The sequence below is a fragment of the Panthera pardus genome, unplaced genomic scaffold (genome assembly GCF_024362965.1).
Source record: "Panthera pardus isolate Hobbes unplaced genomic scaffold, ASM2436296v1 HiC_scaffold_11, whole genome shotgun sequence".
NCBI classification, from domain to species: Eukaryota; Metazoa; Chordata; class Mammalia; order Carnivora; family Felidae; genus Panthera; species Panthera pardus.
In genome coordinates, this window is record NW_026526666.1 from 2,855,433 (window position 1) to 2,880,466 (window position 25,034).

Genomic DNA, 25,034 nt, shown 5'->3' on the forward strand with positions numbered 1-25,034 from the left:
CTTTCATTCTGGTGTTAATGATAATGGTGTAATGATAAGTATACCAGCGTAAAACTAAAGACCAATGACAGATGCTTAAGTAATTTCAATATACCGTACTTGGGGAAAGGCTGGTAAAAATGTCATTCTACTAGTAATTTGTGGATATGTGAATACATGTCCGTTAAAGGAAAGGGAGTCATGGACAAAAACAAATCTGCAAGAAAAACAAGACCACCATTCTTCTTTCCTGGAGGTGCTAGAATGGAGGAGTGGGGAGGACGGTGAGGCATGTTGGGGGAAAGTGGGATTTTTTATTGCCACTGGAGAGTGCGTCCTTCTCCATCATTCCTCCGCTCTCCAAGGCCCCGCGAGAGCTGCACGTGCCGACGGAAGCGACGCCGAGAAGTGGCCCGGGGCGCAGAGTCCGGGCTTCTGTTGGACCGCTTGCCAAGGTGTCTCTTCTGGGTAAGAGCGACCCGCACAGGATATTCCTGCTCTTCCCTGGGGTGCGGTGGGAGAGACGCTGACTTGGCCAGCTCCGGGCGCCGCAGGCTCTGGCAGCTCAAGGAGAAGCAAGGATTACGGGCTCGAGCCGGGCCCCTCGACGGGCTGGGCCGTGAGAACCAGCGCGGGAACCGGTTGCCTCCGACCGCAGTTCCTCTCTCCTCCCGTTGTTACAAAAGGTTGCTCCGCAAGCATGGGAGAGGCGACGGGTCCTTTCCGCGGGTTTGGGGGTGCGGGTAGGGGTGGGGATGGGGGGGGGGGCGGCGGGAGACGGCGGGGAGAGGACGGGGAGGAGGGAGAGGGCGGCTTCCTGTCCCCAAGGACACAGCGGGAGTGGGAGAGAAGCAGCGGGAAGGAGAAGCCGGGTGAGAGGCGAGGAACCATGGCCAGCCGGGGCAGGAAGACAAAGGGCGCGCTGGCCCCGGGAGCCTTCCTGCGAAGACAGGTTTCTGGCCTCCTTGCTCCTGGAAGGGGTGCCTCCTTCCGACTTGATTCCAAAGGAAATGTGGCGCTGGAGCGGAGGCCCTCCGGTGACGTCCCGCGTGCTTTCCCACCAGCGGACGCCGTGTGGACTTTGTCCTGCTGGCCTGCGAGGAGCTCCCAGCCTGGTGCTGAGCTCGCTGGGCCAGATCCTGGCGCCGGAGCTCCCGCAGACAGGGCGGGCTGCAGGGAAAGAGCAGGTGTAGCTCTGGCACCTTTTGGACAGACAGGGGGTGTGGTGCAAGAAGCAGTTACAAGCATGCACTTCCGTCGTGAAAGAGGAGATCCAGGAAGACGAAGGTGCAGACCCGATTTCACAAGCAGGGCTGAAAGCGACGCCAGGAGGGAGAATCGCGCCTGACCCACCCAACCTCGGTGTTCCCGCACAGACATCAGCATCAAAGAGGCCTTGGGCTCCTGGGGCTTAGAGCCTTGAACCTGGCGCGCAAGGGCACCTTATGACGTGGGCGTGCGGTAGCTGCAAATGCTTGTCGTTAAGGTCTGGAGTAGGAGAGATACGGAATTGGTAGAGTTGTCAATCCTGGGGGATGTTGGATCCACCCCGGGACCTTCTGCAATTGGTGCTGGATAGATTGTGGGTCAGGTCCCTGCCCAGGAGGAGTGAGGAAGGGGAATGTGTGAAGGAGGTAAGTGTTCAAATATGACAAGTGTAAGTGTGTGTGCGTGCGTGCGTGCGCGCGCGCGCGCGCATGATAGGCTCTCGGGGCTTTTTTAAATGCCATCTAAAATATATAAAATCAGGGTGCTTGGGTGGCTCAATCGGTTGGGCGTCTGACTTCTGCTCAGGTAATGATCTCACAGTTCCGGAGTTCGAACCCAGGGTAGGGCTCTGCACTGACAGCTCAGAGCCTGCAACCTGCTTGGAATTCCCACTCTCTCTGCCTCTCCCCTGCTGGCACCCTGTCTCTCTCTCTCAAAAAAAAACTATTTAATAAAAAAATAGAATAGAATGCCATCTAAAGGAAGCCAAATATTATGGGAGAATCACTCACTGGAGATAGCCTTGGGAAGACTGTAATTCAGAAAATACCTGTGCAGGTTATCTATGCCGACTTTCACTAGATCCAGTAAACAGCTCTTGCAACCAGGGGCAAACTGCGTTGTAGAGATTTCCAAAAGAGTCATTTTCACTCAGCACTTGACAGGTTTGAAGGATAATTTCTGAATCTTCCTGTGAACATGGAGTATTGCTAACACCATCATCCCAAGTCCCTAATAGATTCTCTTAAGAGCATTTTAGAAGTATTTTTTATTCCTTGTCATTGATAGCTCCTAAGACTATTTTGATTTTGAGAAGAACATATCACAGATTTTTAAATTGTGACTAAAATTCTAGAGCTCATAGAGAATTTGGGAGAATATATTCACAATATTTGGTACAAAGATTTCTTATAGAACATAAAAAGGCATAAATATAAACAAAAAATAAAGCTAAAAAAATTTCACCCAAATTAAACACTTATACTCATGAGAAATCACCATATGAAAGTCAAGTCACAAATTGAGAAAATATATTAGCCATATTATTACTTTAAAATGTCTCAGGGGTGCCTGGGTGGCTCAGTCTGTTAAGCCTTTCAAATTCTAGATTTCAGCTTGGGTCGCGATCTCATGCTTCATGAGATCAAATCCCACATAGGACTCTCAGCTCAGAGCCTGCTTGGGATTCTTTCCCTCTCTGCCCCTCCCCTTCTGTCCCTATAAATAAACAAACAAATAAATAAAATGTCTCAATTATTTTTATAAATCAGTGGTAAAAAACTAAACCAAATAAAAATAGGTAAAATATTTGAATAGTCTTTCCTCAGAAAGTAAGATATCTTAATGACCAAAAGTTATCAGAAATATTCCGGATATTTTTACTCCTTTGGGAAATACAATTAAAATATAAGGAGATATAACATTCTACACCCTCCAGCATGGCTGTATTTAAAATAATTAATACACCAAATGCTGATAAGAATGTAGAGCGATTGCAACTGTAGTTGCTGGTTCAAAATCATTCTAGAGGACTATTGGCAATCTCTTTTTTTTTTAATTTTTTATTTTGGAGAGAGAGAGAGAGATACAGAGTATGAGTGGGGCAAGGGCAGAGAGAGACACAGAATCTGAGGCAGGCTGAGCTGTCTCAGCACAGAGCCTGACCTAAGGCTGGAACTTGCAAACCATGAGATCATGACCTGACCCAAAATCAGAGGCTTAACTGACTGAGCCACCCAGGAGCCCCAGTGATTTCTAATAAAGTTAAACTCCATGACCCAGCAACTGCAGTGCTTCTATGAGTGTACAAGTACACAGAAAGTCCGGCACAGACTATGCATCAAAACACTAAGAATATTCATCAATAGCACTAATTAATACTAAATAACACCAAAGTTACTCCAATAATATCCAAATCAAGAAGTGACGTACATAACAGTATGGACATATTTAATGAACATAATGTTGCATGAAAAAAAGACAAATGCAAAAAAATACGCATTTATTTGTTTGAATTTCAAGAACAAGCAATTGTAACCTATAGGAAATAGACCTCCAAGTGATAATTAACTAAGTGAGATAGGGTCTGAATTGCCTGGAAAGGGGATCAGTGTACACTTTTGGGATCATGGCAATTTTTCGTAACTTGATTTGGGTGATGATTTCATTTGCCCACATTCAACAAAGTGTACACTAAAGATTTGTGATTTTTACTCTATGTGAACTATAGTTCAGTAATTTACTATTCCCATAAAAACTAGTAATGAATGGCAGATGAAGACAAGCTGAGGTAGACCAGGACCGCTTGTTGGCATTTTATTAAACTCGAAAACTCGTTCTCGTTTAGTGTAAGCCCCTCCCCACCCCCTCCGCCACACACACACACAGATATTTGAAATATCTTTACCAGAAAAAAAGGCTATGACCGCACTATTTCGTTAGTGGAGGCTACAGGCAAGCCTCCCTGAAGGCGGTATTTCACCTTTGGGATGTTTTCTGCTGGGTAGTGAGACGAGGAAACTCCCAAAGTTTCGCTTTGGCTGGCGGCCTGCCAGTTCGTGCACCGTGGCATTTACTCCTCTTGTGGCCGCGTGGCTCTGTGGGGTCAGCCCTGTACTCTGCACCCAAGTATGCTGTGCTCCAACTGCTGCTAACTCTGGCGCTGGGATGACGAGCAACCCAAAAAGATGGGTCAGACACTACTTTGCCGTTACCGGGTTTGAACTTGCAGCCACAAACGCCCTAACCACTGCACAGTGACCATGCACCACAGGCCTGCGGGCCGCCACTGCCAGATACTTACAGTTTGTTCTTACGTAAACATATTCACACTTCCTTTGCCCTTTTATTCTTGGACACCTACAGATGTTCGTGCTGTCCTCTTTCACGCTCTTCTCCGTTTCTCCCTCCCCATTCTGTTCCACAAAACAATTTTCCCATCTCCCGTCCGGGCAGGTCTCTTCCGTCTCATCCATACTTCTCCTTTCCACGTTTCGTGTTTTCCCCTGATCTCCTTCCCACCTCCTCCTGGTCCCGCCCCCCATAACCTTCCCTTTAATTTTCTGGTTCCCGCCACAGCAACGAACAGTCCGGCTGGCTGCCCTTCTGCCTTCGGAATCGCCCAAGGCAAGGGTTTCAAACGCGAGTAACTAGCCCCGTCGACTCGTCCTCCCGGGTTTTCGAGGCTTTGGAACCTGCACAGTGGTCCTGCCGAGGTGGGTGGTTCTCCCCGCGTGGAGTGCATGCTCATTCTTTATTGGGATGAAAAGTCAGACTTGAGCGGGTCTCTGTGGCGCAATCGGTTAGCGCGTTCGGCTGTTAACCGAAAGGTTGGTGGTTCGAGCCCACCCAGGGACGTAATGTTTGGGCTTGAAAAGCCTTTGTCCTGTGATCTCCTTCCCTTTAAGAAGGAGAAGACGTCACTTATATTACCATTCTACGTCTGGTGCACTTCGGGGTCCTGTGCACCTCGGGATCCTTTATTGCACCGTCTAGATCCTTTATGCGAAGGTCATCCCAGATCCTGGGAAGAGCTATTTAAAGCATATGTATGAAAAAGCAAGAACAAGCAGAGCTGTCCTCTGCCTCACTTTCCATAGAAGTTTCTTCTATCGTTTGTACTAGTGTTTAACACTCTGTGTGCTTTTGAAATTAATTTGGTTCTGTATTTTTAACATTACAAATAATGCTGTAGTCTTCATTTCTGTCGACATATCTTTGACCGCTTGTACAGGTATTTCCATAGAGTCCTGGAAAAGCAATTACTCTACCACAGTTTTTACATGATTCCATTTTCTCTCCTTTGTGGTCTTGTTATAAATCTTTTTTTGTTATTTCAGCGACTGCTTTGGGCTTCATAGCATATACATGTGTAATTTACCAGTCTCCCTCCAGTTGATCCCATGCCTCTTCCCATTTCTCCCCTACCCACCTTTATGCTATTTTTGCCATGCTTTTTACTTTACATATGTTATAAAATCCACAATCCATTGTTATACTTTTGCTGAAACTGTCATGTTGTTTTTTTTTTAATTCTTTTAATGTTTATTTTTGAGAGAGAGAGAAAGAGAGTGTGAGCAGGGGAGGGGCAGAGAGAGAGGGAGACAAAGAATCTGAAGCAGGCACCAGGCTCTGAGCTGTCAGAGGCAGGTCTCAAATTCACAGGCAGTGAGATCATGTCCTGAGCTGAAGTCAAGCCCTTAACTGACTGAGCCACCCAGCGGTCCCTTAAACTGTCATGTTTTTAAACAGATTTAAATAATAACAAATCTTATAAAATTTCCCATACAGATATAATTTCTGTTGTCCTTCATCCCTTCGGTACTCCAGATTTCCATGTGGTATCAATGTCCTTCTTCCTGGAGGAGTCCTCCTGGTGATGTAGTCTTTTAGCATTTTTATGTCTATAAATGTCATTATTCACCTTCATTTTTGAAAGAACTTGAGGGCGGACAGGCATAGAATTCCACATTCCATTAGGGGGAAACCCTAGTCCTTTAAAGATGTTTTCTGGGGGCACCTGGGTGGCTCAGTCCATTAAGCATCTGACTTGGGCTCAGGTTATGATCTCACTGCTTTTGGATTTGAGCCCCAAGAGCTCTGTGCTGACAGCTCGGAGCCTGGAGCCTGCTTTGGATTCTGTGTCGCCCTCTCTCTGCCCCCTCTCCACTCATTCTCTGACTCAAAAATATAAACCTTAAAGATGTTTTCTACATTCTCACTCACGCTGGTTCTGATAAGAGCTCTGACCTTTATTTTTGTTTCCGTATGGACCATGTCTTTTTCTTCTGGCTGCTTTGGAGATTTAATCTTTTTCAGTGGATTTGAGCAATTTAATTATGATGTGGTTTTATGTGGTTTTCTTCATGTTTCTTGTGCTCAGGGTTCATTTGACTCCCTGGATCTTTTCAGGAACTCCCATTATTCATGTTTTAGGACTTTTAAAGTTGCCCTACTATTCATTGATGCTATGTTCATTAAAAAAAAATTTGTTTCTGGGGTGCCTGGGTGGCTCAGTTGGTTGAGTGGCTGACTTCGGCTCAGGTCATGATCTCACAGTCCGTGAGTTTGAGCCCCGCGTCGGGCTGTGTGCTGACAGCTCAGAGCCTGGAGCCTGTTTCAGATTCTGTGTCTTCCTCTTTCTCACCCTCCCCCGTTCATGCTCTGTCTCTCTCTGTCTCAAAAATAAATAAACGTTAAAAAAAATTAAAAAAATTTGTTTTTACTCTGAGTTTCATTTTGCATATCTTCAAATGTTCATACCTTTATGTTCCTAATCTTTTTTTCTGCAGTGTCTAGTCTGATAATTCCATTTGGTGAATTTATTATTTCAGGTGTAGATTTATTTAGTTTCTATCTCTAAGGTTTCATTCTGGCCATTTGTATATGTTCCACATTTCTACTTAACTCTTTGGACATATATAAGTAATAATAACTGTCCTAAAGTCGTCTCTGATCATTTTAACATCGTGTAAATTCTGGTTCAGTTTCAATTGACTGATTATTCTCTTTACGGGTCACGTTTTTACATGCCTGGCATTGTTTGATTGGATCCCAGACATTGTCAAAGTTTACCTTCTTGGGTACTGGCTATTTTGGTGTTTCTATACATATTCTTGATTGTTATTCTGGGGTATAGTTAAGTGACTTATAAACTGATCCTGTTGGATCTTGCTTTTAGGATTTTTTAGGTGGTTCAGGAACAGTGTTCATTCTAGGACTGATTATTTCTTACTACTGAAGCAGAACAAATTATGCATAGTTCCAGTCTACCTAGTGGGAACAGGCACTCTTTCCTGCCCTATGGGAATGCCAGGCCCTGTTCCATAATCTTTTCATATGTTTCTTCCCATGACCTCAGATAGTTTCTTCACAAGCATGAGCTCACTGATCAGGGACTGAGCTCATGATCCACAGAGTCCTGGAGATGGAATTCCTGGCTTCTCTCTCTGCCCAGCTGTCTCCTCACTGGTATTGTGTCCTATGAACTCTGGCTGTTTCTCCTCAGACCTCAGCTTCATCTCCTCAATACAGTCTCTTTGTCTGCCTCCGATCCCTTCCTGTACCACATCTGGAAACGATTTTGCACCTGACAGTGTAAGCTGGGACAACCATAGGTCTCACCTCTTTCTTTCCCATCTCTTGGGGGTTGCTATTCTTTGTTGCCTGATCTCCAGGATCTTGAAAACCATAATTTCATGTATATTATCTGTTCTTGTTGTTTCTTTTATTTTCAAATGAGGCTAAATCTGGTTTCTGTTACTTCCCCTCTGCTAGAAGCCAAAGGCTTCTCTATATTTTCTTAGTTTGACTTTAGTAAGAGTTGCACCGATTTATGTTCTGATATATTTTTCAAACTCAGTGAGAGGGCCTTTTTCTTCATACTTTTGCCTGCACAACAAACTTTCTATATACCTGATTGTATAGAAGGGGAGTGGTGCCTTCCTGACTTAACTAAGAGAGGTACAACAGAAAGACATGTGGACGTTATCCAGAGATACACTGTTGCATATGTTCAGCAGCTAAACTTCCAAGATATTTAGAAAGTCTTCCAATAAACTGCATGCAGAGAAGAGTGACTAGAGTAACCTCTCTGATAATTTCCTGCCAAGCAGTTTATCCAGTAGGACAAAAAACTGACTGTTCCCAGACATATGATCCTCCTCCCCTTTCTTTATAAATTGTATTTTTGCCTTTATTTGGATGCAAACAATCTAATAACTGTTTCCCCTCCTGTAGAAGGGTGAATTAGCATGTGGGCGACTAACTCCACATTTTTCCTTGTCAGTGTTTGGTTGTTTCTGCAAAAATTATCCCATTTATACAACTCATCAGAGCCAATAGAATTTGGTACCTGACAATGCATCTGTGTAGACAAGGATCTTTCAGCCCATATTCCATTGGTCCTTCTGTTGAATCTCATCAGTAAAAATGAAAGTTTTGGCTTTTACACACTCATTCAGGTCCTTGGATTTAATGTCTATTTATCTGTCTACCTAACTATCTTATTTGTACATGGTTGATGTTCCCTTCCATCAGTAACATCAGTGTGGATGGTTTGGGTTTTTTATTTTGTTTTTTTGTTTTTTGTTTTAAGTAGGCTCCATGCCCAGTGTGGGGCTTGAACTCACAACCCTGAGATTAAGAGTCACTTGATTTACAAACTGAGCCAGCCAGGTGCCCATGGTTTGGGTTTTCATATCGTGAAATGAACTTCTTATGATAAACGTGTTTGTTATTTGACAGAGATCCATCTCTGCTAGGTGACAGATGACAAATGTGGCCAATATGACTTCCCCCAAGGCAGTTACCTATCTATGTGCCATTGACATGTCCACATTAATCTTGGGTATTTTACTGATTTATAACACAACTAAATTTTCTAGGATTTCATTCTTTCTGCAGCCAGACCTAAAATCAGCCATTTCTCAAAATCCCTGGGTCATTACAGGGGTAACGATTTTTATTTTTATTTTTTATTTTTTTTATTGTTTTTTACATTTTTTTAAACGTTTATTTATTTTTGGGAGACAGAGAGACAGAGGGCAAGCAGGGGAGGGACAGAGAGAGAGGGAGACACAGACTCCGAAGCAGGCTCCAGGCTCCCAGCTGTCAGCACAGAGCCCGACGTGGGGCATGAACCCACAAAGTGCAGGATCATGACCTGGGCCGAAGTCAGACGTTCAACCGATTGAGGCACCCAGGCGCCCCAATGATTTTTAGAACCCAAGATCTGAATGGCAGCTGTTCTCACTGATACTGTGGTGTCAATGCCTCTCAGCAATAAAGACAAGAGACCCTACAGATATCTCTGATTCCAAACCATTACCACACAGTTCTTTCTTCCTTTCCCATGACATATTTTTGCTTCTCTCACAGTGAGAACACTGATTCCCACAGTATCAGCATATTTGCTCATTTGTTGTCTTATAGTAAATTCAAAAGAGTTTCAGAATTGGTCCACAATATAATTCCCAACAAAAAAATTCAGTTTAAGTATGAGATTTCTTTAAAATCTCTACAAAGCACTCCATTAGCGGTGTATTGGTAAAACATAGAGTTTTCCTGTGATGAAAATCACCCACTTGAATCTAGACCACTTTAGATTGACAGGCAAAATTACACCGATTATTCAGCTACTATTATCTCTAGTACTCTAACCTAAAGAGAAGGTTCTACAAAGATAGGAGGGGTTGGGAGAGAGAGTTGTTGATCTTTCCCCATAGGAATAAAATGAAAGGGGAGGAGGAAGCAGGGCCTCAAGGCTCTAGATACCATGAGCTAGGGGGTTGGACAACTGTAGACCAAACACCTAATTGTGTGAATTTGTCAGAGTTCTGAAACCTTTCAAACTTCTTGTTGTGTGTAATTTTTGGCCACCCTTCACGCATTCACCAACATAAACATACATCGATTTCCATACCGTGGATACTAATAGCACTAAGTAACGTAGTAGAGGTCCAATTCCTTTATCAGCAAAGTAGGGGTCAGAAGTGTTCAGAACCAGAATTCTGTGGTTCTTTAAGGAGTAATACAGCACATAGTCCTTACATCATATACCCCTCTAGTGGGGTCTGGGGCAGTACCCCATAATCAAACATATTTATATTCTTACTGTGAAATGAATGTATATTCTCACACAGTGGCCAACTGAAGTCTTCAAATAGCCTCGTCAGCTCAGGAGGTAAACATGGGGCTCCTCTCTCTCCTCCCTCTATGCATCCTCATTCTCACCAATGTTTAAGTTTTTCTTCAAAATGTCTTTCATCCTGGGACTGCAAGCTGGTGCACCCACTCTGGAAAACAGTATGGAGGTTCCTCAAAAAACTAAAAATAGAACTACCCTACAACCCGGCAATTGCACTACTAGGCATTTATCCAAGGGATACAGGTGTGCTGTTTCAAAGGGACACGCGCACCCCCATGTTTATAGCAGCCAAAGTACGGAAAGAGCCCAAATGTCCATTGATGGATGAATGGATAAAGAAGATGTGGTATATACATATACAATGGAGTATTACTTGGCAATCAAAAAGAATGAAATCTTGCCATGTGCAACTACAAGGATGGAACTAGAGGGTATGTTGCTAAATGAAATTAGTCAGTCAGAGAAAGGCAAAAATCATATGACTTCACTTATATGAGGACTTTAAGAAAGAAAACAGATGAACGTAAGGGAAGGGAAACAAAAATAATATAAAAACAGGGAGGGGGACATAAGAGATTCTTAAATATGGAAAACAAACAGGGTTGCTGGAGGGGTTGTGGGAGGGGGGATGGGCTAAGTGGGTAAGAGGTACTAAGGAATCTACTCTTGAAATCATTGTTGGGGCGCCTTGGTGGCTCAGTCAGTTAAGCGTCTGACTTCGGCTCAGGTCATGATCTCACAGCTTGTGGGTTCGAGCCCCATGTCAGGCTCTGTGCTGACAGCTCAGAGCCTGGGGCCTGCTTCACATTCTGTGTCTCCCTCTCTCTCTCTCTGCCCCTCCCCCACTCACACTCTGTCTCTCTCTCTCTCAAAAAATAAATAAAACATTTTAAAAAATTTTAAAAAAAGAAATCATTGTTGCTCTATATGCTAGCTAACTTGGATGTAAATTAAAAAAATAGAATAAAATAAAATGTCTTTCATGCATCTTTTACACTTAGTCATCCAGATAGTCCCTTATATCAGTCTCATCATTCATGTCTGCACTCTCCTAATTACTTTCTCTGATTCTAGCATCTCCACACTATCAAATGTCTTATCTTATTACCCAAAAGTTCTATTTTCATCATGTCCCCACTCTGTTTATGAAAACTTACTCTCCACCATCTGCTATACAAACTCGAAACTCCTCGCCCTGCCTTTGTAGTTCTTCTAACTTGTGACTTCTCTTTCTTATCCAATATTAATTCCCAGAACTCTCTTATACAAATCCTTCCCTAGAGTCAGGCTGGCCCCTTCCTGACCCCAATCCTGGACCAGGTACCCTCTACACAAGCACATGTCTTGGCCTGGTGTGCCCTCCAGATTTCCGCAAGGCACAGTTAACTAATCATTTTTCCTCAGTAATTCAGGACACTTGATAAGATCTTATGATAATTCAGGTTAAGGTGAGTGTAAAATCCTCGTAAACTAACAAACCTATTTGGTGAAGAAATTGTCAAGCACAGGAAAAAAGGATCTTAGAGTTGAAATGATTGAAAGAGGCAACTGGTGCAAGAATCTTTATATATACATATATATATTTTTTAATGATTATTTATTTTGAGAGAGACAGAGACACAGTGTGAGTGCGGGAGGGGCAAATAGAGGGAGACACAGAATCCCAAGCAGGCTGTCAGCACAGAGCTAGACACGGGGCCTGAACTCATAAACCACAAGATCATGACCTGAGCAGAAGTTAGACACTTAACCGACTGAGCCGCCCAGGGCCTCTGCAAGAGTCTTTTCGACTACTGACACATCATGTAGTTTCTGCTCAAATGTCTTGTGAGGAGAGCTCATTCACTCACATCAGACATTCTATCTGGTGGTTAGGAAAGTACCTGTATGTTTGGCCAACACCTGGTATCCTGCACTTTAACCTCCCTTGATACAACCAGTATACAGTTGGCCTCCCTCCAGCCAGTCTAGTTGACTCCAATATTTTGCCACATTGCATTCTGAGTGACCCTTCTACACCCTAAATCTACATACCTGCAGCCCAACTCCATTTAGTGTCCCTGTATTCCTTCTCTAAAATGGCTGATACCTTATGATCTATATCCCGAAATGCTCATCATCTTAGTCTCTTGCCAGTTCTCAGATCTCCACGTGTTGGTCACTCTCACACTTCTAGGCACGTGCTTCCCTCTATGGGGAACCGTCTCTCCCTGCCTCCTCTTCATTGTTCTGATTCATTCTCATTTTTCAAATCTCATCCCAGAAGTCATTTCCTTTGAAAGATTTTTCTGACCCTCTAAACTGACTTAGATGCCCTCTGATGTATTTATTTACATTTTGACATTAAGAATTCCCCAATGAAATAACTGTCTACTTGTCCTTATTTTCCAAAATATTGGAAGTTCCTAGAAAGCCAAGTGTGTGTGTAAGTACCTAATATATCCTCAAGACCTAGCTTTAAAGAATGGATAAATGAATAAGAGAATAATTCTCTGTCTCTTTCTCTGAGACACACAGGAAAAGGAATTTAGCAGGACAGACAGGAGAAGCAGTCTACAAAGTAGACAGATCCTAGCAGAACAGTTAGGAAGGATAGAGAATAAAATCAGCATAAATAAAATTTTGCTTGGAAATAAGATAAAAACAGTCCTGAATGGCTCTTTAGGGCTAAGAATAAGAGATAATAGGTGGGAAATATACAGACAAGAGAGGGAAAGAGTAGAAATAAAATTTCATCTCTGCCCCCCCTAAAGTATCATTCCATAGTTATCAGCCTCTTCTTTATCCCCCATCCAACCCCTGTTGAAACCATTAGGCATGGTTCACATACTGAACATGAGAGCCAGTGGAACTTCTTTGTCAAACCCAATAATCAAAGGGACCTAGTTGGAAGTTACATCATTTTATATTGGATTTCTACTCCAAAGGCATAGTTTAGCTCTCCCTGTGATTCCGTCAATTGGAGGAGAAGTCAAGAAGCATATGATACATTGGTAAGACTCTGAATTTTAGAAACAGATGTAAGGGGAAGAATTTTTGGCACTCTAAGATTAAGAAAATTCACTGGACATTATAACCATACCTGGTTCACAGAGTAAGTCCATACTGCATGTTTTTCTATGATAGCTAATTTTTGTTTCTCCAAAAGTCTTATGAGCCATCTCCTCCCAACATTATCTTAAGGTCCAGGGATCAAAGCTCTGGACTAGAAATTCAGAAGCAAAGTTCAAATCTCAGTGGGACAAGAATCAGAAAGTAAGTAAAGGAACCAGTTTAGATATTCCAACATACATCTGGGAATTCTTACCCAACAAGGGTTGCAACATGAAATCACTTAGACTTGGCAAAAGACAAAAGCTTCTGGGGTGCCTGGGTGGCTCAGACTGTTAAGCAGCTGACTTCTGCTCAGGTATGATCTCACAGTTTACAAGTTTGAGCCCTGCGCTGGCCCTGTGCTGACAGCTCAGAGCCTGGAGGCTGCTTCAGATTCTGTGTCTCTCTCTTCCCCTCCCCTGCTCACTCTCTCTCTCTCTCAAAAATAAATTAAAAAACATTTTTAAAAAATTAAAAATAAGACAAAAACTTCTTTAGGAAATTGCTTCCCTGGAAAGGAATGATAGTTGTGTTTATTCAATCCTTCTGTTCCACCTCTAAACCTGCCTGCCCCACAAGAGCTCCCACACCAAGGTAACCACCAGCTGTAGACCTCAAAATTGGATCCTGGGATCCTGTGAAAGTAGATGGGGTTGTGTCCAGCTGTGTGACTTGTCTTTGGTGTGAGTTTCTAACGTTAGCCAGACTTATGAACATGCAGAGGTGGAGAAATCAAAGAAATCATAAGATCTCTATGTGGAAAAAAAGGGACACTAGGAATAAATTACTTGAGAGTAATGCCCACTCAAGGGAAGGATAGAAGAATAGGATGAAAACAGGCTGAATGAATGACTGCAGGGAATAATCCCTAGGTAGAAGTGAATCACTACTTACTGGGCTAAGAGCCATGGGGATGTGCAACCAAAATTCAGCCCTTTTATCCATCACAAGTTTCACAATAGGATTGCTAAAGTCTGCTTTAGTCTGCTTCCAACAGCTTCTGGAAGTCAAGGAGCCTGAACATAAAAATTCTATCAATTGGGGCCTTCTATCCTATACCGGAAGCCTGGCCCAGGGACTGGATTGCAAACCCAGTTGTTGATCCTCTAGGATATCCGCTAGCGTAGACTTATGGTCACCAGTTCTTCCAAAAAGATGTTCAGGACCCAGCGACAATTCAGGAGGCTGAACATTCAGGAATGTGCCCAAGTTGCTAAAGAAAATCTGCGTGATACTCTTGCCAGGTGACCCAGGGAGACCCTGAGGCTCCGACCTGGCCCGTCCCAAACAGGTTGGCAAAGGTTCTTGGTCTTGTCATGAGATAGACGTGCAACACAGCAGAGTAGGGACACAAGTAGTAAAGTCTATTACTCTTGGGATAGAGAGCAGGGAAGCAGGAGGGAGAGGGAGGTGGGGAGAGAGAAGTTCAGAGAAGGTGGGGTTTAGGTTTCTATCTTTTATTGACAGTTGTGAATGAGGGGGTAGAATGTTCATTACCTGGGGTGGGGATAGCTTGGAAGCAGGAGTTCTCATCTTTTTTTCTTTATTTTGCCAGGGGTTTCCAACCTACTTCATCAGCTATCTTGGGCCTGTCTGGTTGGATATAGCTTTTTGTGGCTTTGTTTTAGAGTGCTGCCAGGAAGGGCCTATGACTCTCCTGACCTCTGGTCTGGCTCTGATCTCTTCATTGTTTGCCTCCAGACATCCTCTTGGAACCTAACCAGCTGCCTGTAACAATACTTGTACTTTCTATTTCGATGTCTCTTGTGAGTCTCTGGAAAAGACCAAATATTGAATGATTCCTCTTTTAATCTCCTTTGTTTTAGAGACAAAGAGCAAATAGTGAAACTTCACTTCGAGATTTCTTTCCTTTATCATACCTTTGGCCATGAAGGGAAGCCAGTTCGGTGCAAAGCAGTCTGACTACATTATGGATAGACCTAAGACAATTACACCTGTTAAAAAGAAAAACACAGGCCCAAGATAGTGTCACTTGTCCCCAGGACAACCAAGACTTAATTGCAGTTTCTGCCTCTCCGAGAGTAGAATTTGAAGCCAATAGGGGCACCTGAGTGGCTCAGTTGGTCATGATCTCATGGTTTGTGAGTTGGTCTGTGAGTCTGAGCCCTGCTGAGGGCTCAGAGCCTGGAGCCTGCTTTGGATTCTGTGTCTCCCTCTCTCTCTCTGCCCCCACCCCCCACTCATTCTCCCTTCCTCTCTCTCGAGTAAATAAACATTAAAAAAACTTTAGAATTTTAGGCCAATAAATCTGGAACTTTCTGGTCAGCACCAATGAGTTAATCTGTCACCTGGGCCCTCTCCTTTCCCTAAAGGAAGATGAAGTAATCCACCTAATTGGAATCCTAGCTACTCCCCCTAAGGAAAGATGACCCAGTCTGAAACATCCTTTCTTTTCTTTTGCTTAATACCGTGTTGTCCCATTCTTTCCTATAAAAACCTTGCAAAGCTCCCCTCTACTTGTTAGCTGGGATATTGCCCGATTCATGAATTACTTAAAGCCAATTAGACCTTCAAATTTTGTTTTTTAATACAACTCTACTCAATGTAATACTTTTTTGCCCTCTGCCTTTGTCTAAGAATCATATTTAGTTCTTTCGTGCTCAGCTTGGTACAGGTTTGTACTGCTCTTAATATTTAGCCCTTTTCTAATATCCTATTGTAACTGAAATTTACTTTTATAACAACCTGAGAAGACTTGAATCCATTATAATTAGCAGTGTGTAGTCTTATGTTGGGGATTCCTGACCCAGTTGGTTTCATTTCTATATCATGTATTAAAAAAATTTTTTTCCTTATGTTTTTCACTAGACTGGTTTACATAGATACAATTTTCTGTTTTCCTATAGCATTTAAGAAAACTCCATTTTCCTGATATATTTCCCAATATATTTCTGGGTCCTGGGTACATAAGACTAGGCATTCTGTACCTTAGTTCAGGAAAAAATTAACATGGGTGCTCTAAGCAAGGTTCTTTCATACTTGTCTTTCAGTTAGTTTCTGCTTCCCCACACCCTTTCCCTTGTCCACCTCCAGTGGCTTACACTCTCAGGGATTTACTGAAAGTCTTTTCATCACACTTTCTCTTTGCATATGTAAATAAGGTTGTGTTGTTGAAAAACACATATAGTATCTTTGAGTGAGTGTTGGGTTCCTTAGTTCGGTAACATACAAAAATATATACTTTTAATTGGTATGCATATGGAAATATTGACTCTGGAAATCCTTGGCTTGAGATCCAGGTACAGATTTAGATATCTTTACCTTGGCTTTGTCAAGGAAATAACCTTCTTCTGTGATTTTGCTATGGAGTCAAGGGAAATTGAGCCGTACCCTTAGGCAATACTTGAGATACACAATCTTTTTATCCAGTGTGAGCCTATGGAGAAGATTCAGGCGCTAGAAGATAAACAAAGGGAATTTTAAGGGATTTCCTGATATAAAGTCCAACCTGAATGGGGTATTGCTGTGTTTCCGGGGGTGAGGGGAACAAGGTAACACCCTGGCCTCCTCCTCAACCTGCTTATGAGAAGACAAATGAGTACTGGCTCATAGGTAGTGGTGAGTGAGTAGTAATTGTACTTTTTCTCATGGTTCCTGAGAATCACAGGTACAGCTAGTCCTTCCCAATTTCCCAATCCCTTGCCTTTTTTCCTTCTGTTAGGAGGATTAACATTGAAGAAAAGGAAGCTGTTTCCGCCTTGTTTCGAACCACGGAATTTTCCCATGTGAGGCGAACGTGATAACCACTTCACTATGGAAACCAGACAGTCAGCCTGGCTTCCTGCTCTAACCCTGAAAACCTTCAGTCCTGCCACTGCTGTTAAGCCCCAGTCTGTTTGGTTGAAAGACGGGATGAAGTCAAGTCCCAGGTTCTCTTTAAAGGAAAACGCTTGAAGTGAGACCTTGGGTTTCTGAGGTGAATAGAGGGGAGCCGCTGGCCTGGCTTCTCACCCCAGCTCTCCTCTCCCAGCCTGGCCATTACAAGGACACTGAATCCTGACCTCCCATATTTTAGGGGCTCAGTGCACAGCCACTTCTGCAAGCGTCCCTGGGTGCACACCAGACTTTGGGGGGTGAAAAGGCAAATCCTAAGTATGGAGACAGCGCCACAAAGTCTCCTGGATTGGAATCGAACCTGAGCAGTAGCGGTGAAAAATCCAAATCCCATCCCACCGATCCGATCCCGGGGAATCCACCCACACAGGATCCCTGCTTCGGCCCCTGCAGATGAAAACCCTGAAAGTCAAGGTGACATTTCCCAGGCGGACAGAGCACAAGCGGAGGCGATTCCCAGCGGCGCGGGTCTGAATGCAGCCGCACAAGGCTCCCAGCCCTTGCCCTGCTGCTCACCACCTCTTCCAGCCTCAGCGACCCCTTGGGCCCTGACCACAAGGTGACTGGCCTGTGCCACACTCTAGTCCAGCTGGAGCCGTGTGTGTTGCAGAGCCAAGGCCGTGCTCTCTTTCTGATCCTACTTTCCTGATGGGTAAGGTGAGGACTCCGCTCTCAGCGGGGGGAGGGGCGGAGTCCCTCTACTTGGCGACTTCCGAAGTAGCTCCAGAGCTGTCCTGATGACGGCACGGGGACGGGCTCCTTTGGTGTCCCCATGGGCTCATTAGGTGGAGCCTGAAACTCCTCACCTACGTGTCTTTGGCCCGGGTCCCAGGTGCAGCTGGTTTGTGTTCTTTGCCTTAGTCAGGCAAATAAATACACCTGTTGCGCAAGTGTGCCGCCCAGGGAAGAACGTGTTGCTTTTCAGAGCCACGGTCGCTGTGAGCCCGTCGGGCAGACGGAGGCGCCAGATGAGCAGGTCAGCGGATGCGTGGAAGTAAAGGTAACCTGCAGTGGGCCTCATCCTGCGTGCCCTTGTTGGAGTGACTAACTGGGTGTGGCCCGCTCTCCAAGGTGACTGGGAGCAGACACACAGAGGCCAGGCCTGGTGGTCGAGTGCTGAGAAGGCTTTCAGGTGGCGGTGGGACTCCGGCCGTGGTTCTTTTTGCGTTTTAAAGGACAATAGATGGGGGGGGGGGGGGGGGTAAAAGGAAGCTGTTTCCGCCCGGTTTCGAACCGGGGACCTTTCGCGTGTGAGGCGAACGTGATAACCACTACACTACGGAAACGAGGCACGCAGCCGGGCCTCCGGATCTAACCCCCAAAAGCGGCATTTCGGCCACAACTATCGGGCCCGCCGACTTCGCCTGAACCACCCAAGGCCATGGAAACAGCCGCGCCCCTGCGAGCGAGGAGCCCGCGCCCCCGAAGCGGCCCCGGCAAAGGACCCCGCGCCGCCCCGCCCCCCGCCCCCGAGGACGGGATCCTGGCGCCCTCAGCAGCCTGGCCTCGGGAACCGCACCGAACTCAGGGTGTCCGCCTCCAGGACGAGGGGCCCCGGGGCAGACGTCGGGTGCGCGCTCTTCCTCCGCCAGCCCGTTGGCTCTGCGCTGCCCCGCGGCCCCCCCCCCGGCAGAGCGGCGTCTCTTTCGTGTCCTCTGGGCGAAGGGGGTCCCTCGGGCTCCTGCCTGCGCTGCTTTAAAGCCACTGACAGGAGGCCCGCGGCCAACAAGCTCCAGTGAAATCTAGGTCACGGACCAGAAGGATGAATAGGAAGAGCCAGAAACCGAGTTGAGTGGCACCGAGCGGAAGAGTGGCAGAGCCGCGACTGGGGAGGGAAGGTCTCTTCCTACCTGGCGTTTTGAGTGATTCTTGGGTGGGCTGCCTTGGAGTCTCCCGAATAGGCTGGTGGTGAGACTCGGTGTGACCACAGCCACCTTCAGGGGGGCCTTCAGCATTGGGAACAAAGTGAAGACGAAAAGCCTGGAAAAATAGGTATTTTTAAAGCTGTTTCCTCTCTCCCTCCCGCATTGGAGTGTGTACGGTATTACTGCGTGATCTTGATTGCACTGTAATTTAGCACAACGACTTTCCTAATATTTGGCAGTTTCTCATACAGTGAAAAACCTGACCTGCCCCGTTACCTAGGAATATTGCTATTCACTCCCCCAGAAAAATGAATGCCAACATCCAAAGAGGCCTCTACACCAACGTTCGTGCCACATCATTCATACCAGGCAAAACCGGATACAACCCAAATGCCCATCAACAGAGGTGATACACAAACCCTTGTATATGTTTAGAATGGATTAAGTACTCTGTAGTAAAAACATCCAAACTATGGTTTAGGCGGTAACACGGATAAGCCCCTCGCATAGTTATATGTAGCTATCTGATACTCCTGGGTGATTCCATTTCCAGGAGAGAAGAGTGGTGCCCCCTTTGAAATAATTTGCCGGGAAACTTCCTGGGTTGATGGCTATGTTGCATATATTAGTCTGGCTGTTAGTACAAGCATTTACACGTTTATCACATTATTGCACTGTATACTTGGAATATCTTAACTCCACTTACCCTCCTCATTTTTGAGTTATTGGCATTAATTTTATTTCAAAATACATTTTATCTATTTTATTTTTGACAGAGACAGTGACAGTGCGTGAGCAGGGGAGGGGCAGAGAGAGACGGAAACACAGAATCCGAAGCAGGCCCCAGGCAGAGCCCAACGTGGGCTCAAACTCGTGAACTATGACATCATGACCAGAGCCAAAGTGGGATGCTTGACCAACTGAGCCACCCAGGCACCACTCAACATACATTTTAAAAACATAGGCATTCTTACCATTGCTCAGAGAGTCCTATTTATTTGACTTAGCCACGTATTTTACCTATTCATTGCCCTTCCTTCCTTCCTTCCTTCCTTTTGCACAGTTCCCCTGTGGCCTGTGCAGTTACTTCTGCCTGAAGAGTTACCTTTCGCACTTTGCATTTCTTTTTCGTTAGCTTATGTGGAAAGGTCTTCACTTCACTCACCCTTGAAAGATACTGGGTCGGGGGCAGCACGTGGTGGCTGGAAATCATACTGAGGTCCTTCATACTGAGGGTCCTCTCATACTGAGACCTTCATTGAGGTCTTCTTTTTCATGTTTTTGCTGAGATTTCAGCTCCCAATCTTTGGACGATGTCATAGGAGTGTCCCCTCCTCCCCACACCCCAATCTGGGTGCTGCTGTGATTGTTTTCAGCTGCCCTTGGTTGTTCAGCAGTTTAGGGGTGTGACCTTCTTGTCCTTACCTGGCTTGCAGTGCACCGAACTTCTTGCACATGTGGTTGGAGAGACCATGATGATTTTTCTTTGATTCTCCATGATATAGTTTCTGCCCCACTTTCTGGTCCTCCAACCCCTGAGACTTTAATTACACACGTGTTAGGACTTCATGACATGGCTCATTATCTTTGTTACGCTCTTAATATTTCTTCCTTTTGGCTCTGTATGCTTCAGTCTGGAGAGTTTCTTTCCACTTACAAATTTCGAGGTTAATACTCTCTCTACCATTGAGTCCAAGCTGCAGTTAAACTGACCTGCTGACTTTTTTAAAATGCCAACTATTACATATATTTAATTTTCATGAGATTTTAAAACTAGATTCTATTTCTCTGATGCAATATTTTATCTTGTCATCTATTTTCTGAACAGCTGAATCATATACCACTTCATCTTTTTTTTTAACTTTTAAGTAATATATTTTTTCAAGTTTCAATTTATTTATTTTGAGAGAGAGAGAGCGAGACAGAACAAGCTCGGGGCAGAGGAAGAGGAAGAGGGAGAGAATCCCAAGCAGGTTCTGCCCCATAGATCTCACCAACCTTAAGATCATGACCTGAGCCTGAGCCAAAATCAAGGCAGATGCTTAACCGATCGAGCTACGCAAGTGCCCCTGATTTTTAAGTAATTTAAAGAAATTTTATTCAAGTGACCTGTACACCCAACGTGGGGCTCAAACTCACAACCCAGAGAGATCAAGAGTCACGTGCTCTACCCACTGAGCCAGCCAGGCTCTCCTAAAACCTACCGCTTTGAGTTCTTATCTGAGAACTCAAGATATCAAGAGGCAATTTCTACGGTTTGCCTTCTTTCTCTTGCTTCTCTTCCTTTACAATCCTAGAATATTGTGATTGAATGATGAACCCGTGGTGTGAAGGACAGCCAGGCTGGAGATGTTGTTTCTCTGAAGATCTTTCACCTTCTCCCCCAGCAGGCAGCAGAGGGGCGCATCACCTCTAATCCTTGACGAAGCTGATTTGCAGCTGGTTCGCCCTCAGGGAAAGCCTCAATCTACAGCTAGTTTGCTCACACTGCTGTGCTGCAGACGTCCAGGGCTCCTACCTGCGACCTTGGTATGTTTCCTTGGGCCCCTCCTCTTCCATGAATCCTGAGCTTCAGTTTTTATCCCCTAAGCACCACGGTAGTGCTGCAAATTCCACTCTCTTTCAGCCACACTCTGCTGGCCTTCCAAGCCCCTTTGATGCACATAGCTTAATTTGCAAATGTATTGTGGGGAACTTCTGTACCAAGCACCCAGCTCGCTTAACCCATTCCAGGATCTTGGCTGCTCAAGTCTGAATCCTTGGACAGTTCCATATGCCCTTCCTCTTCCCCCCCACCCCCGCCACCCCCCGGCCCCCCAACTTCTCTGTCCAGACCTATGAGATCACTTAACATGTTGTTTTCTCTGACTCTTAGTAGCTTCCCTCTCTCCAGTTTCTCAGTCTCCGGTTCCTGCCAAGAACTGGCAAATGCCCTGAGGGGATAACGCAGAAAATTAGTCTCATTCCATTGAGTTTCTCTTCTCTCATCTCTCCCCTTGAGCTGAAGGACTGGTGGGTCCTATCTGCATTGATAGTTCTCCAAATCTTCAAGCAGAATTCCTTCCATTCAAACTTCATTCATTTCTTTTCAGGGCGAATGCTGTTCTGCTACAAATACTCCATCATCACTGAAAGGTGAAATCTACAATTTCCAGATAAATCACATTTTCTTCCTCCTTTTTTTCTTAAAATAAGGTGGGGGGGGGGGTCACTGGTGCATAGCTGAAGTTTTCTTTTAGTACCCCCCGGGTAAGTCTGACTGGATATCAAAAGCTCTTGCTAGAAGCACGGGCAAAAGATTGTCTACCTGGAGCTGAACACTCATCACGCCTGTCCAAGGTCCGAGAATTTGATCAAGTTGGATCCAGTTCCCTGCTGCACTGTCCTGTCAGTTAACTCACCATGGAAATTATCAAGCGACCAGTTTTCCAGGTGCTGATCACTGATACAGAGGGAGCCCAAGTGAACCATTTAACACTCCTCATTTATTCTGGGGAATGCTGAAAGTCAGCAGTGGTGCAGTTAGAAGTGAAAACGGAAGTCTTAGTTACAATGATACTGGCAGTTTTCTCCGAGCGAGCGTCACCGTGTGAGCAGCAAGCAGTTCCCCGGTGCTGTACCGAGCATAACCTATCTAGTCCCTATAACAACCCCGAGACAGTGTAGGTTATCAGCACCCCTGCTTGCAGGTGAGGACACTCAGGCACTGAAAGGCTGGTCTGACTTTCCAAGGGACCCAGCCCTGTGACGGGGAGGGCCAGCACTCAGGGCCAGGCAGTTTGCCTCCAGAGCCCTCGCGTTTGGCCAGCCTGCCAGCGCACACTGAGAAGCCTTCACCAAGATTTGCCGTCCCCTCCTGGCTCAGCCTCCCTGATGTTGAAAAGAAAGAAAAGGTTAAAAGTAAGGCCTACTTAACACTGGCAACTAATGGACGGAATGAAGAAGAGAAAGAACAAAACGATTTAGTCCTCCCCAGAAACAGACTCCATGGCTCCCGGGATGATGCAATCACATCTCCCAACGGAAGTATTTACTAAATCTTGATTCTTTTTAATGGTCTGAACAAGGAAGTTCCCTAGAGAGGCTCCCCAAAACAAACAAGAACAAAAACAAAAACAAAAGAAAACAAATCCCGTCAAGTGTGCCTTTTATGTTCAAAGTGTGGAGCAGACAGCTGAGGCCCTCTCACCTACTTAATGCCTCAGGGCAAGAGGGAGTGCACCTGCAGTGACAAGGGGGACAGAGGAGATCGCATAAAAATGAGACAAAAATCATGCTTCTCAAAGCTCATTAAGGAACACAGCACTTTCATAGTTGGCCACAGCCATGTACCTTTATCACCGATTACCGAAGAGTTTCCATACTTTGATTTACAGCTTCTACTTAGTAAATTTCTTTTTAGACTCAATTGTATATCAGCGTCGTAACGGAAACACCACTAGGAATAGCCACAGGCAGGATGTAACTAGAATATAAAAGGAGATAGTAGTGTTGTGACAGTCAATGAGGGAGGTGATGAGCGGAGCCCAGGAGCCTCCCTCCACAAGCCTTCCCTTGAGGCATGGGCACAGGCAGCCTTCAGAGGAGCCCAGAGCCACGCTGGGGCTGGGTGATCAGTGCAGGAAAACCCTGGCCGGCCAACCAACCAGGACGTGGAATGGTTCTTCGTTACCAGCCAAGGGAAAACCCGACAGTCCCCCTCTCGATGATCACAGCTCAGGGGAAGCGGCGACATCAGTACACACACAGGAGCTGCTGGTGCTAGGGACGGACGAGGTGGACTAAAATGAATCTAATGCTGAGCGAGATTTCAGGGCCTTGAAAGAAAAAAGTCTTATGTGTAAGGGGTTCAGGAAGATTGCAGTGTGGGCAAGGTAATGAAGAACGGCACATTGATAGGTTGGGAAATAAACTGGACTGTGATTTGGTACTGCTCCCGTGGAAGGCAAGTTTGCAGGACTTCCCCAAAGTAGCAGCATATGAACACTATACTACAGTCATTGCACTTCCAGTTCTGTACGCTGTAGAAATACCTGCACAAGTGGCCAAAAATATGTGTACAGGAATTCGTAATCATAAAACCATAAAACCAACTTAATTTCAAAAGCAATATGGAAGAGGTTAAATAAGTATCACACATACTGTGGAAGAAATGCCTCTGTCAAACAAACGCAGAGGACAATGATGATGAGGATCCACTGATCACAACATTATTGATAGAGCAATGCCCAAATCCAGGCACTCCCTGGGGACGGGACACCATGCTTGGCCTCCTACTCCCCATGAAAAAGAACTGAGGCACATCAACACCAAAGGCTGGCGAAGATGGGGGAACAACAGGAGCTCTCACTTACTGCTTGGTGAGAACGCAAAATGGTACAGCCACCGTGGAAGGCAGTCTGGCAATTTCTCACAAAACCAAAAATGTTCTTAATATAGCAGCCAGCGTTCGGGCTCCCTGTTAGCCAGAGAAGTTGAAGTTATGCCCAGACAGAAACCCGCACACGGATGCCTACGGCAGCTGTACTCACAATTGCCAAAACTTAGAAGCAACCAAGATGTCCCTTACAGGTGGAGGGATAAAGGAACTGTGACACACACACACACACACACACACACACACACACACACACACACACACACAATGAAGTAGTATTTCAGCACTAAAAGGAAATGAGCTGCCAATCCACCAAAGGACATGGAGGAATCTTAAGTGCGTATTAGTAAGTGAAACAAGCCGATCTGAAAAGACTACATACTGTGTGATTCCAACTACACGACCTTCTGGAAAAGGCAAAACTATGGAAACAGGAAAAGGATTCGTGGTTGCCAGAAAGGGGGCGCAGAGGATGTTTGGGCTAGTGAAACTACTTTGTGTGATACTTATAACGGTGGACACATTTCCGGATACGTTTGTCCAAACCCACCCTGCAAGAGTGAACCCTAATGTAAACTATGGACTTTGGACAGATTCCTGAGTTGGCACAAAGGCACAAAGGCACTGCAGTGGGGGGTGTTGACAACCAGGCAGGCTATTTGTGTTGGGGGGGGGGGGAGGGCAGGAAGGGTGTGGGCAATCTCTGTCCCTTCCCCTCAGCTTTGCTGTG

General features: G+C 45.2%; 1 protein-coding gene and 2 non-coding genes across 6 annotated transcripts; 1 reads left to right on the forward strand and 2 right to left on the reverse strand.

The window, feature by feature from the left end:
- Positions 1-4,750: 4,750 nt before the first annotated feature.
- TRNAN-GUU (transfer RNA asparagine (anticodon GUU)) lies at positions 4,751-4,824 on the forward strand. The gene has a single exon. It is a non-coding gene; the product is annotated as a tRNA-Asn (tRNA).
- A 9,725-nt stretch (positions 4,825-14,549) lies between these two features.
- Positions 14,550-23,544, reverse strand: LOC109257077 (uncharacterized). 4 transcript variants are annotated; one of them, XR_008417727.1, is made up of 4 exons: positions 20,353-20,467; positions 18,913-19,042; positions 16,490-16,624; positions 14,550-15,162 (listed from the first exon to the last, which is right to left on the reverse strand). XR_008417727.1 is itself a non-coding variant. In XM_053890256.1 (3 exons), the coding sequence occupies exons 2-3, from the start codon at positions 19,015-19,017 to the stop codon at positions 18,334-18,336; spliced, it is 576 nt and encodes a 191-aa protein (XP_053746231.1). In that variant the 5' UTR covers positions 19,018-19,042; positions 23,260-23,544; the 3' UTR covers positions 18,254-18,333. The 4 variants fall into 4 exon arrangements, 2 of the variants coding, with proteins under 2 accessions (XP_053746231.1, XP_053746229.1); XR_008417725.1 differs by lacking the exon at positions 14,550-15,162 and having other exon boundaries at positions 16,088-16,624; XM_053890256.1 differs by lacking the exons at positions 14,550-15,162; positions 16,490-16,624; positions 20,353-20,467 and adding exons at positions 18,254-18,804; positions 23,260-23,544.
- On the reverse strand, positions 18,276-18,348 carry TRNAV-CAC (transfer RNA valine (anticodon CAC)). The gene has a single exon. It is a non-coding gene; the product is annotated as a tRNA-Val (tRNA).
- Positions 23,545-25,034: the final 1,490 nt, after the last annotated feature.

Bases quoted from the DNA above. Each gene is read 5' to 3' on its own strand.
- LOC109257077 (XM_053890254.1), bottom strand. From the start codon at position 20,384: ATGTGCAAGAAGTTCGGTGCACTGCAAGCCAG. The intron at 19,043-20,352 runs GTAAGGACAAGA...CTATTTTTCCAG, and splicing joins TTCGGTGCACTGCAAGCCAG to GCTTTTCGTCTTCACTTTGT. The intron at 18,805-18,912 runs GTAGGAAGAGAC...TCCGTGACCTAG, and splicing joins AGAATCACTCAAAACGCCAG to ATTTCACTGGAGCTTGTTGG.